The sequence below is a fragment of the Mus caroli genome, unplaced genomic scaffold, assembly GCF_978045245.1.
Source record: "Mus caroli unplaced genomic scaffold, Mus_caroli_1 scaffold_10, whole genome shotgun sequence".
Classification (NCBI taxonomy): Eukaryota; Metazoa; Chordata; class Mammalia; order Rodentia; family Muridae; genus Mus; species Mus caroli.
Genome location: NW_028227265.1, coordinates 61,763,957 through 61,781,998, shown reverse-complemented (window position 1 = coordinate 61,781,998; position 18,042 = coordinate 61,763,957). Strand labels below are relative to the sequence as shown.

At 41.6% G+C, this 18,042-nt stretch overlaps 1 protein-coding gene, 1 long non-coding RNA gene and 1 other non-coding gene across 7 annotated transcripts in view; 2 read left to right on the top strand and 1 right to left on the bottom strand.

Moving 5' to 3' along the window:
- Positions 1-14,052, top strand: part of LOC115031740 (uncharacterized) — a 40,726-nt gene extending 26,674 nt beyond the window's left edge. For 2 of the 3 annotated variants that reach the window (XR_015048643.1, XR_015048642.1), the window contains exon 5: positions 12,892-14,052. This is a non-coding gene — a long non-coding RNA (uncharacterized LOC115031740). Of the gene's footprint in view, positions 1-1,626; positions 1,710-12,891 lie in introns of those variants that run through there. The other variant, XR_015048641.1, reaches the window with a different exon arrangement.
- Positions 1-18,042, bottom strand: part of Psd3 (pleckstrin and Sec7 domain containing 3) — a 527,712-nt gene that overhangs the window by 300,208 nt on the left and 209,462 nt on the right. For all 3 annotated transcript variants that reach the window (XM_029480436.2, XM_029480437.2, XM_029480439.2), the window contains one exon: positions 4,749-4,857. In XM_029480436.2, coding sequence (XP_029336296.1) covers positions 4,749-4,857 — 109 coding nt within the window. The remainder of the gene's footprint in view (positions 1-4,748; positions 4,858-18,042) is intronic.
- LOC115031812 (small nucleolar RNA SNORA17) lies at positions 15,452-15,582 on the top strand. The gene has a single exon (XR_003837473.1). It is a non-coding gene; the product is annotated as a small nucleolar RNA SNORA17 (small nucleolar RNA).

The window sequence follows — 18,042 nt, the reverse complement described above, 5'->3', positions numbered from 1 at the left end:
GTAGGCAGGGGCAAAGGTAGGTAGATCATGAAATAAAATCAGGCTCTAGTTGAGAAACCAAACACAAACCTGCCTCAGTTCCATTGCTCTTGCTGTGTGGAAAACACACACACACAGACACACTGACAAAAACCAGCCTGCCTTTCAATTAATTCCAGATTATAGTGCATGACTGCAGGAGAGCCAAGGCAGGCACTGGAAGCAGCTGGTTATGTCCACATGCAAGAGAACACAGAAACCGTGCAAGCATGCTTCCTGCTCAGCTTCCTTTTTCCGTTCATGCGGATCAAAGTCCAACCCTACCTAGGGCAGCTCACATTCAGGATGAGTCGTCTTTCCACCTCAGTTGATTCATAGAAGAATCCCTCACAGGCACACCCACTGGCCAGCCAGACCTAGACCATCCCTCACAGAGCTTCTCTCAGCAAATGTGTGGACTGAACAACCAAACTAACTAGAATACTAGTACCCCACCCACTGTTTCAGTTCCAGTTCACTATAACTAACTAGAATACTAGTACCCCACCCACTGTTTCAGTTCCAGTTCACTATAACTAGAATACTAGTACCCCACCCACTGTTTCAGTTCCAGTTCACTATAACTAACTAGAATACTAGTACTCCACCCACCGTTTCAGTTCCAGTTCACTATAACTAACTAGAATACTAGTACCCCACCCACCGTTTCAGTTCCAGTTCACTATAACTAACTAGAATACTAGTACCCCACCCACCGTTTCAGTTCCAGTTCACTATAACTAACTAGAATACTAGTACTCCACCCACCGTTTCAGTTCCAGTTCACTATAACTAACTAGAATACTAGTACCCCACCCACTGTTTAAGTTCCAGTTCACTATAACTAACTAGAATACTAGTACCCCACCCACTGTTTCAGTTCCAGTTCACTATCTGTAACTAAGCTCACAGACGCTCGCAGACTGTTTCCTGGTCATGTGCACATCTTCCCCATAGGTTCCTGCTGCATCTTCGTGGTTGACTCCAGTTTATGTTTACAGAAAACCATTCTATAGTTTCAGAATATTCCGTTGCTCTCACTCTTTAGGTCCTGATATCTGCATTATAAATGCTGACTATCCTTCCCCATAGAGGTTCCTTGCTTTATGTAAATGATACTAATTGTGAGCTTGTCATTTTAGGGATTTGTTAATGTAGAGCTTTATCTGTCATTCACTGCAAAAAAAAAAAAGGACAATTTTGCATTAAATTCTGCAGCAGTTTGTGTTATTTCTTTATGTCATTTCCTAGACATTGCACAAACTATCAGTAGTGCCCTATCCCAACTTGGGCTTCAATTCCACAAGAAATCAATTTTGCCCTACCCTCAGAACTCTGGGAAAACTGATATGTCAAGCCACAGCCCTACACTCTAATAGCTTCTAGGTAATGCACAACTTTTCAACTCAAAATTTCCATGCCCAGTGTCAAGTTTTGCAAAAACTCCATGCTCGCTTCTTGTGCTGCTGCTGTTGGGCACCTGAATCATTCTCATCAGAGCAAGAGCACCCTTTCCTGGGCCCACTGATGATGGAGTCCGGCTTTCCTCTGACTCTGAATCCTCTGTCCAACACGGGAACTTCCTCTCATTCTCTTCTGTCTACTCAGGGTCTGGTGTTTCTCATGTTCTGTATCAGCCCCCAATGTACCATGCTGAAGGAATAATCCGAATGCAGTCTGTGAGAAGCGGGTGTGGCGGCAGTCCCAAAGGCGCCAGGGACTGCAGCTAAGTCGTATGACTTGCACCTGACTTCCTCATATAAACCACAAACATCTTGAGAGCTGCGCAGGTGTACCAGGATACCGGTAAATCCATTTTGATGGAGATATGCCCCTGCTGCCCTGATTAGCTGAAGCTGCGTGCCTGGTGAGGTGGCGTGGCCTGCTGTGCGTGGATGAGAACTGAGAGTATTTAAGAGTGAGAGGCCCAGGGCCTGGGGGAGATATAAACAAGAAGAAACATGACTGAATAAACTGCTGTTAGAAGGAATGGTGGTCATGTCGTTCTTGCTGGTCGAGAGCGGACGCGACAGCAGTCCATTCTTTAGAGGGCATCACATTAACAGGAACCACTATATACTTCTTTTAAGTTTAGATACTCCGGACCATGAACTCAACTCTATAGCCCTAGGAGAATTACCAATTTGGGTACAATTACCAGAAATGTTAAATATTGACATCAAGAGAAATAAGGTGATGGACCAAGAACATTAAAAATATCACTTAATTCTTTAACAAGACTTAGTAGAAAACAGATCTTCAATTTATCAATATAATTTTTCTAAAATATTTCTAAAATTCTATTACTACTACATGTATTTATAATATTTATAGCACTACACTTTAAACTATATGATTCAAAAAGAATTATAAAACATTAGACTTGAGCTAGTACAGTCTTAAGATTGTAAAATTACACATTTCTCTTGCCCTTTCCACTTTATCCTTTGGCTCTACAGTTTAAAGTTTCATTCACGTTCTCACATGACTTAACAATAATGATCTGAAAAAGAAGAAAGAGAAAACTCAAAGCATGCCTCTGGCCCAGTGACTTATGGATGATTCTCCCTTTTCAAGTGCTTTGTTTTGTAGTTTTCAAGGACAAATCTCAAAGGACTAAGGGAGAGACTGCAGCATATACTATATACTGAATCAAAGACAGTTACTGTTAAGGCAGAAATGACAAGTTTTGGGAAGTACCACACAGAGTCATCTGCCATTACCTATCATTTCTTCACTTCAGTCTTCTGTCGTTACTTCTCAAAAGCATTGACTCTAAGTGTGCTTCGTTTCCCAGCCGCAAAACAAAGGGCAGGTCACACACTTCCCGAAAAAAAGTGGGTATAAACTTGGATTTGTCTTTAGTAAATATCAAGGAATAAAATGACCAGGTGGTACAAAAGGTGTCCCACTTAACTGCTTTTTAAATATTTCACACAGCTGTGGGTAAGAAGCCCAGCAGATGCACATTCTTGCCAATAGCTCTATTCGCTATTGACACAGAGTATTATACATTGTTTACATAATGTGATGGTTTGTATATGCTCAGCCCAGGGAGTGGCACTATTAGCAGGTGTGGTCCTGTTGGAGTAGGTGTGTCAATGTGGGTGTAGGCTATAAGACCCCTCATCCTAGCTGTCTAGAAGTCAGTCTTCCACTAGCAGCCTTCAGATGGAAATGTAGAACTCTCAGTTTCTCCTGCATTATGCCTGCCTGGACACTGCCATGCTCCCGCCTTGATGATAATGGACTGAATCTCTGAACCTGTAAGCCAGCCCCAATTAAATGTTGTCCTTATAAGAGCTGCCTTGCTCATGGTGTCTGTTCACAGCAGTAAAACCCTAAGACACATAATGAAGTAAAAATTGTGCTTCATCAGAGTGAGTAAAAAAAAAAAAAAAAAAAAAGCAGAAACCCACAAGATGGCATCTAAAATTCAGAGCAATGGAAGATTTCCAAACTGTCTTAAGGTGATTATAAATGTAGAAACCATAAAAAGACTACAGGAATTAAGTGCATATGCATGCACTGACTTCTCGGAAATCTTTAAATGCCGTTACACAAACCCAACTAACAAGCCAATCTGAAACAGAGAATTGCTTGTTCTGTTTTCAACCAAATACCAGCCACATTAGGTCAAACCCCTTATCCAGTAAAACAAGGGCTAAGTAACAATACAGGTAAAAAGAGTGATGATTATCATTCTACTGTACAGTTGAAGGTCAGAGGCACAGACATGAGGACCTGCTATCATCCTTATTAATACAACAAACAGAATCAGAAGCACTTGCATGATTCTGAGGTGTTTGCATATCACAAAATAATTGAGACATGCCACTGAAATCACTTTCTACGACAAGAAAGTTGAAATTGGATAATGTACACAGTGCCACAAGGTTGTCAGTTTCAAACCAGGGACTCAAACTCAGAAAGTCTAACTCCAAAGCACAAGCTCTCACCTCTTCTTGTCTCACAAAAGGCATCTCCACCACCACTTTTCCATAGACACGGATAAGTGCTCTGAAACTCTTAAGACTGTATCTCACACTCTCTCTAAGAAAAGTGTATTCAGAAATATGCTGCTCCCACGGATTGAAAGGCCAAGCTTTGGGGTCAGGCAATTGTAACTGAAAGGAAATTATTTCAGATCCCACCCCTTGAGAATGGGGATAACAGAGGCAATTTATGGGATTTCCCTGAGGATCAAATAAGATACAATATTCAAAGTGCATAGTATAGTACTGGAATGCTAAGGAAGTCAGTCAGTAGGATTACTGATACTGGTACTAATATTAGTTCTATTTGTTCTAAGCTGTCGCTTCTAATTATAGAATGTGACAGTAATTTTCAAATGAGAGCTCTCGTAAGATTACATTGTCTAAAAAAATTTGTGGAATTGACTCTCCATACCATATGATGGTAGCCAAAAATAAAGTATAGTTATACAGAATGATAGTGAATGTGAAAAATAAAATCTTAGCGACAATTAGTTAGTTCTTGAAACTTAAAGTATGGGAAGCTGAAAATTCTTCAAAAAACAGACTTGAAATTACCTAGAGCAAGCTGTAGGAACTACATCCAACTCTAGTATTGGGAAGACAGCTCTAGAGAACAGTTGGAGCACATAGGCTTCACAAGGGTAAGCAGGAAGTGATGTAGGTAAGTACAGGATGCAGAAATAACTAGGACCACACATCTTTTACCCAGAAGACAATGTTTAAGACACTTACTAGAATCTGGAGTTTTCTCTTCTGACTTGCCAAACAGAAATTCGTACTTTGCCTTGGCAACACTCTGGGAATGTGCTGATGCGCTGTTAACCCAAACAAACGGCTCTGCCTGCAAAACGAGAACCAAACAAAGACATTATCACAAATACAGCATAACAAGTAATGACAAAACAAATTACCCAAGAAGGGAATGATTAAACTACCGTGGTATATATGCTTGATATACTACTATATAAGCACTCAAAATGTATCAAATAAAAAAATCAGAATATAATCAGGACACATGATTTCATCAATGAGATCCAGCCAAAAAATAGTATACATGTGATGTCTATGGGGGTGGGGGCGGAAACAACACACACAAAGCCTGCCATGACTCAGTAAAGTGCTTGCCATGTAAGCACAATGACCTGAGTCCAATATCTAGAACGTATGTTGAAATCAACAAACAAACATGAGAGCTATCAGTCTGTAACCCCAGCCCTGGGAAGGTCAGCTGGCCATGCCTACTCAGTGAACTCCAGACCAATGAGACTCTGTTTCAAACAAAGTGACTGGCTCCTCAGGAATGATACCAAGGGGTAACCTCTGGCTTGCACATGCACACTCACATATATGCACCCACATGAACAGGCTCTCACATGCATGCATACACACACAGTAAGTTTATGCTAGCTTTTAGCTATTAAAATCCTTATTTTATTTTCTGCATGATTAACTTCAAGTAATTCTTTCTATGTGTTTGGCTGAGCCACACCAAAGAGAAAGTAGCCTTTCTCCAAAACTTACCATATCTGTACATCAGAAATACCACTCAGCTAGCCAAGGAGTATACAGAACTGTAAGTAATTCCATTGATACAATCTGTCTTAAATTTGAGCATCTGCCCAGATTCTTAAAAGGCTGCTATTTAAAGAAAAACTACAGGGGTAAAATTGTTTCACATCATAATTCCTAAGACTTCCTTCCTGACTGCTTTTAGACAAGTGTTGAAATTTGAGTGGTTCCTATTTCTGGCCTAGAATTAAGTAATAGATGAAATTTGATCTATGCCCACCATGCAGTCATCCCCTTGCCTCTACTGTGAATGAACACATCCAAGATATGATGTTATCTACACTGGGTTCTGTCTTGACTACAAAACATCTATTCTCATGTAGGACTCATCTCTGGGCAACACTGACATCAAGGGTTCTGTGAACAATCAAGTAACCACTCGAAACAAGAGTGTCTCAGACTTACTGCCTGTGAAGCAGAAATGTCTGTCGGTGACAGAAGGACCAATTACAACTCCAGCACCCTACAACAGCCAAGTACAGCATGTGGTGTCATCCCTGGTGCTCTCCCCTGGCTCTTCTATGCCATTATCAAAAGGTTAACTTGCAGAAGTTTGAGGCAGCATTCCTTAAAATACCTCTGCAATCATTTATTTTTTATAATGTACAAAATTCATCTCTGGAAATCCTTCTTAATGTAGTGTGTTTAACAAGTACAGATTAATTATCCTTTTCCCCAACAGAGGGAAAATAATGATAATCTGTGTATGTAGAGAGCTCTGGCTAATAAAAGGAACTCTCCCAGGAATTCCCAAAGAAGGTGACCTAATTTGGGGAAGATGCTTATGTAGGGTTTTCTGAGGAAGTGATCACTGCAGAAACAAGAAACACGAGAAGCTGGGAAGGTCAGAAATATGTACTATGCAGAGGGATAGCCATTTGACAATGACCCATACCTACACTGAGAGTAGGCCAAGCAGCTCAGAAGAACATGTAAGGGGTCCATTTCAGAGCAGACAGAGAGCAACAGGGCTCTCAGAAGCAATAGCAAACCAGCACGGGGTACCTGGGGAGTGAGGCCTCATTTTAATCAGAACTTGAAAGAAAGTCATCAAAACATTTGGGCAAATATTTTTATTTATTTACATTTCAAAGATTGTTCACTTACATTTTAAAAGGCTATAGGCCTATCATACAAAGGAGCTTAATAGTCTAAGAGAGACTAGAGCTCATGGCAAGTAGACGAAAGTGGGTTAATTTAGATCGTTGCATAGAGATGGTCTGTGGAATGCTCTGGTCAGTCAGATTTAAGAAAGTAAGGAGAAGATTAAATCAAGGATAATTATGATGGATAAGATTTATTAACCACTTACTCTCTGGCAAGCACTGCTCACTCTAGTGCTATGTATGGAATGCCTCACTTAATGCTCAGAGCAATCCTATAAACTGAGTACAGCTCCCATCCCTGTCTCATGGATGACAAAAGGATTCGATATACAAGGTGTCCAAGGTAGTACAGATAATAAATTACACGGTCTGGATTTGACTCTATGCAGTCTAAATCCAGAGCACATAGCTCTTGAGCATGGCATCCAGGAGTCAGGCTTGCATGTCTGGGAATATGGAGTGAGATGGGAAGAGATTAGAGAAGGAGTATTACCTACAGCTTGAACTTGGGACTGCCAGGTAACCTCCAAAGCCACTTAGCATGCCACAGACGTATACTGTAAAGAAGAAGCTCACCAGTACGCGACCAGCAAATATCCAGGATGCAATGCATGAGGCACTTTCAGCAGGTCAAGAAAGATAATCTCTTTGGCTTAGTCTTGAGGACTATTCTAAAGCTAAGTTTCATTTGAGCACTAATCTTTGGCCTTTGGTCTACGGGGAGCCTATCAGAAGATTTCTGCAAGTCCATACTCAGGAAAAATACTTACATCCTGATTCTCACTTAAGATAAAATCTGGCAGTTTATTTTAAATATTAATATATTTTAAATACATAGTTAGCCCTCCCTATCTGCAGATTGTAAATCCACAGATGCAATCAAACATAGACCTGTTCCTCTTACAGAGGACACAGGTTTGGCTCTCAGAACCCACATGATAGCTTACAATCTTCCTTAAGTTCCAGGGGATTCAACACACTGTTCTGACCTCCAAGGTCACAAGGCACACATGATGTATATACATACATGAAGGTATCATACACTTAAACTAAAACTTTTTTTAAATCTAAAAAAAAAAAAGCAACAACTAAAAGGACATTTAAAGATTTTTTTTCTCAAACTTCTAAGTCATGAGTCTATGTCTGTGTAGCTCCAGGAGGGTACTGGGGAAATGTATGGTTGTACGTAAGTGTCCAGGTTACCGTTCCTTTCTGAGATAAAATACTTTAATCAAAAGCAACTTGGGGGAGGAAAAGAGTTTTTTCAGCTCAAACTTCCAGACCATGACCATAGTCGCAAGCCTTTAATCCCAGCACTCAAGAGGCAGAGGCAGGCGGATTTCTGAGTTCAGTTTGAGGCCAGTCTGGTCTACAAAGTAAGTTCCAGGACAGCCAGAGCTATAGAGAGAAACCCTGTCTCAAAAAAAAATCAAAAAGAGAGAGAGAGAGAGAATGAGAATTCATGGGAAGAGCCGAGGGAAAACCACATAGAAACACAGCTTCCTGGGCTTACTGACTTGCTATAACTCAGTTAGCTTTCATACTCCCCAGGCCTACCCACTAGAGATGATACAGCTCAGAATGAGCAAGGCCCTTCACATCAATCATCAGCCAAGATAACGTCTCATAGGTGTAGTCAAAGGTCTATCAAATTAGGCAATTTTATTATTATCCTTATGATTATCATTATCAACATCACATACAGGTATGTGCCTGCATGTGTGTGTGTGTGTGTGTGTGTGTGTGTGTGCCCCATTTGCATGCCCGGTGCTCCTCAGAGGCCAGAGAGGGCATTATCCCCTAGAGCTGGAGTTACATATGGTTGTGATCCACTGTGTGGGTGCTGGGAGCTGGAGCTAAGTTCTCTGGAGGAACACCCACTGCTCTTAACCTTTAAGCCATCTCTCCAGCCCCAACCAAAAAGGTCTTCAATTGAGCTTCCCCCTTTCTTCCCAAGTGACTCTTGGTTGTTTTAAGTTGGTAATACAAACTACCCAGCCCAGTGAGTATACACAGTCATAATTTAAAGTATACTTCTCCATATATCATGATCAAAACTGTTTAAAATACACTGATACAAGGGAGTTCTCAACATTTAGCACAAATTAAAATAGTCCACAGCACTTTATTAAAACAAATGTTTCTTGTAATGCACACAAGAGCTTCAAATTCAGTTAGTGCGGGGTCTGAAAATGTGCACTTCCTACCAATATTCCAGGTGACGCTGATGCGTCACATGGCCGGCAGCACAGCTCCTGAGAGGTCTGCTTTTCATATGTTATTGTATGTAAGAATCAACTGGCAGTCGTACTGTTGTGTTTGCAGGTCTGATATTGAGCGGACCACAATTTGAGTGCCTAGACTCGCAGGCTCTGAAGCTGAGAGTGAAGCAGTGTGCAAAGCATATTAGGACTCTCACATAAGAAGAAGATTTTTTTTTAATGGGCTGCTCTATCTAGAAATAACACAGATGAAAGTGTCTCAATTTAACAAAGCACTCCATATTTTGGCAGTTATGGGGACACCTTCATCCAGGCTGCAATCAAGGCACTAATACCCATCCACTTTGCTAAGTGAAACAAAACTCATTCTCCTTCCTTCCGTTCGTTATCTTGAGATTGTGAGCTGTGCTGATACTGCCCTCCCCATGCTAATGCTTTTAAATCTTCACCTAGCTCTACAATAATTGTAGACCTCTGAACAACTGTATTTGAAATAATCAGCTTGATTAAAGACATGCACGATTCAGTAATACGCTTTTCAACCTGTATTACTCCTTGAATAAAACTTACTCCTTTTGATTTATCACAATCACTTAGGAGCACAAATCTCTTCGATAAGCATACAGAATAGGGGCTGGGATAAGCTCAGCAGTTAGAGTGCATGTTTAGCATACATGAGGGCCTAGGTTCAAAGCCCGACCCCTAAAATGTAATTTAAAAGGAAGTAAAGGACTTATAACTTGAGTTAGGTGATCAGGACTAAAATCCAGTTTTGCTACTCTTCAATTAACATAAATGTCTGGACTTCGGATTCCCTGCTATATAAAAGTGCTAAAGAATCTGGATAGCTGACTTGTTGACACAACCCTGTGATCTTGGCACTTAGGAGGGCTAAGAAGTAGGTAAGCCAGTATTACAATGTACATCTTTAATATGAAATCTGAAACTTTTAGGAACTAAGAAGACACACAAATTCTACCTCGTGTCACAGAACATAGTTGAAATGAAGGCACAATAAAAACATCATATAAAATTTCTGTCTGGCTACAAAATAGGGAAGGGGAAAGAAAACAAAGTAGAAAACTTCATAAGTAAAAGTCACTTTCAGTGAAGTGGGCAGAAAACGATTGGGGCCACAGGAGTGGTGGAGGGGAAGGAGAATGGGCCTAAGGCAGGCACCGTATACTGTATTGTTCTAATTATCTCAACTTCAATATGATTTGAGAGTCAGTTGAGTATTCCAGAGCTCTTTGGGCCAGAAGAGATTAAAAGCTAAATTGAAAACTATAAAAAAATAATATTTCACAGCTCCCTTTAAGCCAGCACTTAATTCCAACATTCACGTCCACATTCAATCCTGTTTAATCCCTTCTGTTCCCATTATCTGCAGAAGCTGAGTCCACCGCAGCAGGGTACTGTGTGCACTTACCAACCAATTGCAGTCAGAGAGCTGAAGATTAGAACTGATGCTACAGACACTTGGTTAGGTGTTCTTGGATGAACTGTATTCCAAACAACCCATGTTGAAGCCCTGACCCCCATACTTCAACCACAACTGTATTTGGAGGTCATTACAATGAGATCAGCAGATTAGGTCTTAAACTAAGGTAGCTGGTGACTTTCTAAGAAAACAATATGAGAGACACAGAGAGATAGACAAAACAAAGTCCACATGAAGACAAAGGGAGAAGGTGCCATCTGAAGCCATGGGAAGAGACCTCAGCAGTATCAACTCAATAGTCATGGACTGCTGATTTTTAAACACAGGAGACAGTTCAGTTCTACTGCATAAGCCACTCAGTCTGTGGTGTGTTAAGAGCCTAGCAAATACATCAGGGAATCCTGGAGTAAGCAAAGGCAAAAGAGACATTGTCTAGAGTAGACAAATGGTAAGTCAAGGTTCCCTCTTGGGGTTCTTAAAATCACTAACAGAAGAACCTAAGAATGGACTCAAATAGAAGCTCAAAGAAAATGTTACTAGAGTTTGCAAGAAAACCCCCAGGGCAGCCCAGCTATAAACTGCAGAGGCAGCCCAGAGGAGGAGAAGGGAAGGTGGGGGGAGCATTCCATTTAAGCTAGCACAGAGGTCAAGAAGCAAGCAAGGTGGGGAAGGAGAATTTAGAGAAAGAATAAGGAAGCTCAAAATGCTGGGGAGAGTCCAACAGGTTAAAGAAAGTATGTTTGAAACAGATAAAGAGGAAAAAGAGAAATCAGGTTTTCCTGGATACTTTATATGTGGCTAGATTTACTGCTCTGGAGGAAGAAAAATTGGAAAAAGAAATGGTCAAATTGTTCCACCTATCTCTTTAGCATGCCTTAAGCTAACCTCTCTTTCCTGGGAATGGTCCCTTGGCCAAAACAAACAAACAAACAAACAAAAATGGCCAGACTATAACTGAAATGTTAGGTCTACATCCAGGCCAGAGCTTCTGTTCTTACTGCAGCATAGTGACAGAACTTTAAGTGCCAGATGTTTCCTTTTACCTAGAACAGCAATAAGGATGAGAGGCTGTATCCTTTAGGACTCTGCAGAGAGCAATGTGGTGTGAGGAGATGGGAAGTTAGATAATGTGGTGAGTCACTCCATTCCACCTGCAAGCAGCGCGGCTGGGATTGGCTGGCTACAGAGAGCACCTGGGGAGCCCAATCAGCAAGGCATTCAGCCTCCTTCAAGCTCTCAGCACCTATCCAGGCACAACAGCTGATCTCTGTTTACACACTCACATTTTGAGGATTTATTAGAGGCAGGGGCTTACTACAACAACAACACAAAGGAACAAAAATGAGGAGATGGTAAGAGCAAGGAGGCATTTGATCATTTGAAGGTAAGATGGAAAAATAAACAGACACACCTATGTTTGTTTCCCAAAACCTTCAAAAATACAAAAGGAAGATGTCTGTTTATTTATACACACACACACATATATATACATATATGTATGTGTGTACGTATGTATGTATATATATGTATATATATATATAAAATTATAAACACATAATTATGAAAAGGGCCATGATACTTTTTAAGCAAATAATCTAAGAGTTAGAGTTAGGGTTAGAGAAATCAAAAGTCTGGAGAAGCAAAGAACAAATTCAATCCGTACTCAGACCAGAGGAAGGGGAGTGGGAGTCATGTGTTTAAACTCATAAAGAGGAGTACAGGCATTATTAAATTAAGTTGCAGGACTCTCCTGTATGATTCAAGTGGGCCTTAAATGCATGCAATGACAAGTGTCCTGGGGAAGCAAGAGAGACACCAGACAGAAGCTTTGTGACAAAAAGCAAAAAAACAAAAAACAAACAAACAACACCAAAAGGGATCACAGAAAGGGTGCTAATGTTCCTGGCTTTGCAGTAAAGGAAGGGATCCAGAGCAGAGCAATACATCTACAGTGCAAGGAAACATTATCTTCTGGAGTCTCCAGAGAAACCACTGCCAAGCTGGCACACTGTGTGGCTGGCTAATCCTCCCTGTGGCCTCTAGAACTGTAAGAAAATAAACCTGTATTGTTTTAAGCTAAGCTTGTTACAACAGCCACAGAAGCTGCTGCTGAAACAGAAATATGCATACACATGCACACATGCATGCCTACATGTCTGTGCTTTGATTCTGTAAACAAAAGCCATAGTTACCACTTATTTTCTGCTAGCACATTTCTGCTGACTCCAAGAACTCATGAATTATTAATGAAATAATCACAAGACTAACATGGAATTTGCCATCCTATTCTGTCCTTGTTGGGACGGTGCATCCAAATACAACATGAAGCTCTTCCACTTTAATGAAAACTTCCCGTTGCAATTTTAAAACTGCCTACTATCCATTCCTCCAATGTCCTGGAAATAACCTGGGAGACTCGTGCACATTCTCCCCTAAACACCTGTGCTTCCATGTAAACGAGAAAAACTAAGCAAACTCGGGTGCTTGGGAAAAAGGGGGTAACCACGCCCTACAACTAACTCTTCCCTTTCCCTCAGTAGGCTAACTGCATCTTCCCAAAGTCAGTAACGACATCCAGGAGCCTCTCAAGAGAAGATAAAAGCATCCGGCAGAAAAGTAGAGTAAGTGAGAGGCTAAATCCTTCATTTCTAAGACTGAAGAGATGGACATCAAAAGAAAAGGATAATGCTGGAAAGGGTCACAGTGTCGGAAGAGGTGCAAAGAGCAGTAATCGTGCCTCTCAGCTAGCCCTTTTGGGGGCTTGGCTGCCGGTCTCTTTAACAGTGTGAGCAAAAGAGACAAACCTGAATCCATGCCCTTTTGAAAAGCCCTGGAGGTCCATTCTCATTTTTCTACCAGCTGCTGTCTACTGACTATGCCCACTTCCTGAAAGCAGCTCCTCTGGGCCAAGGGCAAATGGACACTCTGCTGCTCCCCGAGGGAGGTGGAAGTCAGAGCCCGTGCACCAACGGGGAGAGGAGGCAGAAGCTCCGAACACAGCCCAGCCACACTACCTTTTATCAACAAGCATGGAAAGCTGTAGAAATCCTATGAAAATAAGCCTGTCACAGACCCAAACACACCTTCCACTGACCACCTTAGCTTAGACCTGCTTCAACTGCCTTGCAAGAGTGAAGATTATATTCCCTCTGCAAGGAACTGAACCCACCTTGGATACAATTCTAACCTGTAAGACAGTAGAAGCTTGCTTTATTTATTTATTCACTTCTTTATGTACTATTCAATCCTTTACTCATTTACCTATCTCTTTATTGAGAGTGTGGTATAAAATGTTAGGAAGATAAGATGCTAAGCATTCGTCTAAAACACAGCTTTCTATAAAGCAAAGTCAAGAACACAGCTTTCTATAAAGCAAAGTCAAGATACCAGAATCAAGTTTTCCTCACAGCTTGCTCTGCTAAAATGGCAAGTGTCTAGCTCACTAGCTGGGGAGCTTCAAAGAAAGGCTTTAAAAAGAAATTAACAACCAAATACTATTAGCTCACAATATCCCCTCCTCCACCTTTCCCACCATTTCACAATTAGTCATGACTGATGGGTGGGCCTTGGCCAGCAAATGAGCAGGCCCAGTGAGTCAAGTCTCTACTTCACCTGCCCAAACTTACCTTTTTTTTTTTTTTTTTTGGCTGCCTCAAGCTCTGGGTCTATGTACTGATACATTAAAATTCACAAATAAAGCAAACGAAATTAAGATTCACATTTTAGAAAATCAAAACAAATACTCTTAAATTTTTGAACCTGCTTGCTAGACTCCTGGTTGACAAGGAGAACTCTAGAGCCATCCATCCATCCACACCACATGCGGTGCATGCTCCTGAACCTATGCTAGGCTACATGAGCAAGGAAGGCTGGAACTATCCACAGCATAATCAGAACCCATGAAAAGTCAAGGAGACTCTACAATGTTTATAAATGTTCCTCAGTGTGTTATTTACTAAACAGGAAATGGCAAGGCACTGAAAACAAGCAATATGCACAGAATGTTGTAAGAAACTCTCCCAAAAAACAGCATCTATATGGTTGAGGCAAAGAGGAACACCAAAAAGAACATTAGGTCCAGAAAACAGAAATGAACACAAAAATGATACCAAGTCTCAGGTAAACATTCATTATTCATGGTCTAGATGAATTGCTTATCATAGTTTTATTTTAAAATATATATAGGTAGCAAAATCTATTATGTGGGTACTTCTGTTAAATACGAAAAGTTACATTAGTAATTCACCAATAAAATCATTTCTTCAAACTGCCCTGGTAAGGTTTTATTATTTTAGATGGCTATTACTGTGATAAACACCATGACCAAAAGTAACGTATTTCCTCTTACAGCTTGTAATTCATCATGAAGGGAACTGGCAAGGTCTCATGGCTGGAATCTAGAAGCAGGACCTGGGGCTTGGATCACGGAGGAACACTGCTTAGCAGCTTGCTCCCCATGGGTTGCTTTGATTGCTTTTTTAAACAACTAAAGAGGTGGTGGCAGCACCCACCGTGGGCTGCATTAGTCAGGCAAGTCTTCACAGACACGCCTCCAAGCCACTCTGTGCTCTTGCCCAGCTTGGGTCCTGTTAACAAAACCCTAATCATCCCATGCAGGATGTATTAATTGTCCGATGTTCAGTAACAAATTGTTAGCACACCAGCTTCAAGTTAAGTCCTAATGGCCAGTTAACACATTAAAAAGACTGAAGACAATCAAGACAGAACGACTTACATCGCCATTGAAAGGGCTTTGAGACAGTAACTTTACCTACAGCACCAAGCAGCTCCCTCCAACTGTATGGCTTTAGCTGTACAAAGACACAAACTACCACTTGTAATAAATGCTCAGATATAAGAAACAAAATGCTTGTTAAGAGTAAATACTTTCTGAATTTTGTTTTTTGAATTTTGAATTTCTTTGCTTGTTCTTTGAGAATTCTAGTTAATGTATTTTATTAAAGACGTGCACACACACCCAGCCCTCCAACCCTTCCCATAATCGCTTTCTCCATCTTCCCATCCATTTCCCATCCATCTTTGCCATTTCTTCCTTAATTTAAAAAACAAAAACAAACAAACAAAAACAAAAACAACCCAGCCCCTAGAAGCTCTGTAAGTGTGGCTGCTGTGTCACAGGTGTGTCAGTAGGTGGCAGAGAGGAGACAGGCTGTGTCTAAGCTCAGTGTTCTGACCTTTGAACAGCTGAATGACTGTAGCCGAACATTCCCTCAAAGTGAGACAACCACAGATGCAGCGCCAGGAAGGCCCAGATGCTCCCAGGACAGGGAGCAAGCTGGAGAGCAAAAGAGCCCCACTGTGGTGGGAGTGAACCAGAGAGCTGGCCGTGGCCCTCACCAGCTACAGCACTCAGGAGAGTGGGCCCTGCACCTCACCTGGGCAGCACAGGAGAGCTGACCCTGGGCGTGTAATAAGGACGGAAGGTGTGATGAATAGTCATGAACATGTAAGAACTGACCCTGCCACTTGTCTGCTGTGCAGGGGCATAGGCAAGGGAGAGATATACCCAGTCCCACCCGCCTCCACCTACTGCAAACAGGAGAGCAGGCCCTGAGGTCATTAGAGCAGGAGAGCTGCTACCCCTAACCAGCTGCAGCACTTGGGAGAGCAGACCCTGCAACCCTGCACCTTGCTCGGGCATCAGGGTAGAGTTGCCCCTGGTAGCAGGGGCTGCTGCTGAGCAAACCCCCAAGGGCCTGAAAGGGGGAGAGCCAAAAGGCTGTAAAGCCCAGATCAAGGGAATTGAATTGGCCCACCCCAACATCTTCCCCATCGATGAACTGGTGGAGTGTATGAAGGGACCAGTCCTACAGAACCAAAACTACAGGACGTCCATGACACAGGGTCAACAACAGGATATCTGAGAGGAATCCTAGTGAGGTTCCAGCATTAATAGAGTAACAGAAGCCAGAAGCCTCGTACCAGACCAAGGGATCATTGCAATAACATTTGCAAGCAAAGAAGTAAGGGCAAAAGGTATACTGTGGGACACACTGTGACAAACCACACTTCCACAACAAGGTTTTTTCTATGTTGGGGGGGCTGGTTGCAAGACTGGAAGGTGGGTAACATGAGAGGAGGAGTTGACTCTTGCCCTATTCTCAACACCCCTGCTTTTTAATTCCCATTCTGATGTCTACTTTTATTAGTTCAATTGTTTTTGGTTTCACATAAAAGTGAGAATGTACAGTATTTATTTTTTTTATGTACACCTGGCTGATTTCACTTCCTCACAACACTGCAAGTATACACAACTATGATTTGACAATAATTTCCAAAAAAAAAGTGTAATTTTTTTTAAGCAGATGATTCTTTCAAGAATCTTCTTTAAAAGTTTCAGATTCCATTTGTCCAGTCACCACTTCAGGAATGCCATGCTGTTCCCTGAGGCTTGAAGAAATCATCAACTTCACCCTCAGAAACAAGGGAGCCAAGAGTTGAGCTTGAGAAAACAAAGAAAGAGCAAGGCATCCTGGGGCAGAGCTTCTATGCACTGCTCACGCTAAGTGGGGAGCGTGTGGGCAAATGCACCATGACGAACCATCTGGGATGTCAACTACACCCAACTACCAGGAGAGTTGCTGGAGAACTAGCAAGCACTGTGACTGAATGCCTGAGGCTACCTCTTAGGCACGCTGAAGTCTGAGTTATACCTATTTATTCTGGAGCTACTCGTGTTATAAAACCAAAGGTTCTAAAAGTCCTAAGAGACAGCAGTGTAGCTGAGGACATAGATCAAAGTCCATCCCTTTGAAGCCACATCCACCTCCGCATTACAAGCTACAACCACAAATGGTTGGACACGTGTGTGGGTAAGCTAGCATTTCCTACTTATTCTGAGTATCTTAAAGCCGTTCACTGTTTTTATCAATGGTTTTAAATCTGTGCTGTTAGTAATAACAGAGATAAAACTGCTCTGGAATCATCCAATGCAAGGGATGTGACAGCCCTGTAGAAACAACCCTTGCCACCTAAGACAAGTTATCCTCACAGTGAATTGTCAACAGACAGAAGTACATGAGCTAAAGAACAAAATGTAAATGCAAACTGCCAATGCTCTTAGACACAGAATAAATGACTCATAGCTTTTATAAAGTATACAGCCAACTTCACCCTCACCTCAATCCCTGCCATCTTAACTCGGCAGATCTTCTGAGAACAGAGGTTTATTCATTTGACCTGTGCATCGATGGATAGAACACACACACACACACACACACTCAATGTGATAAATTGTACTTCCCAGGTTTAGATTTTTAAAAGTGTGTCATGTTTTACTGAAGATACTGTACTACACAGTTTTATATCAACTTGACATAATGTAAAATCACCTGAGAGGAGGGAACCTCAATCAAGAAAATATGCCTCCATAAGATCAGGCCGTGAGCAAGCCTGTGGGACATTTTGTTAATTGGTGATTGATGGAAGGGCCCAGCCAGGCCATGGGAAGCAAGCCAGTAAACAGTACCCCTTCATGGCCTCTGCATCAGCTCCTCACTCCAGGTTCCTACCTTGTGTGAGTTCCTGTCCCAACTTTCTTCAGTGATGAACAATGATGTGGAAGTGTAAGCCAAACAAACCTCCTCCCTGCCAAGTTGCTTTGGTCTTGGTATTTTTATCACAGCAATAACTAAGACAGATGTGGTTCAACGAACATATTTTTACCA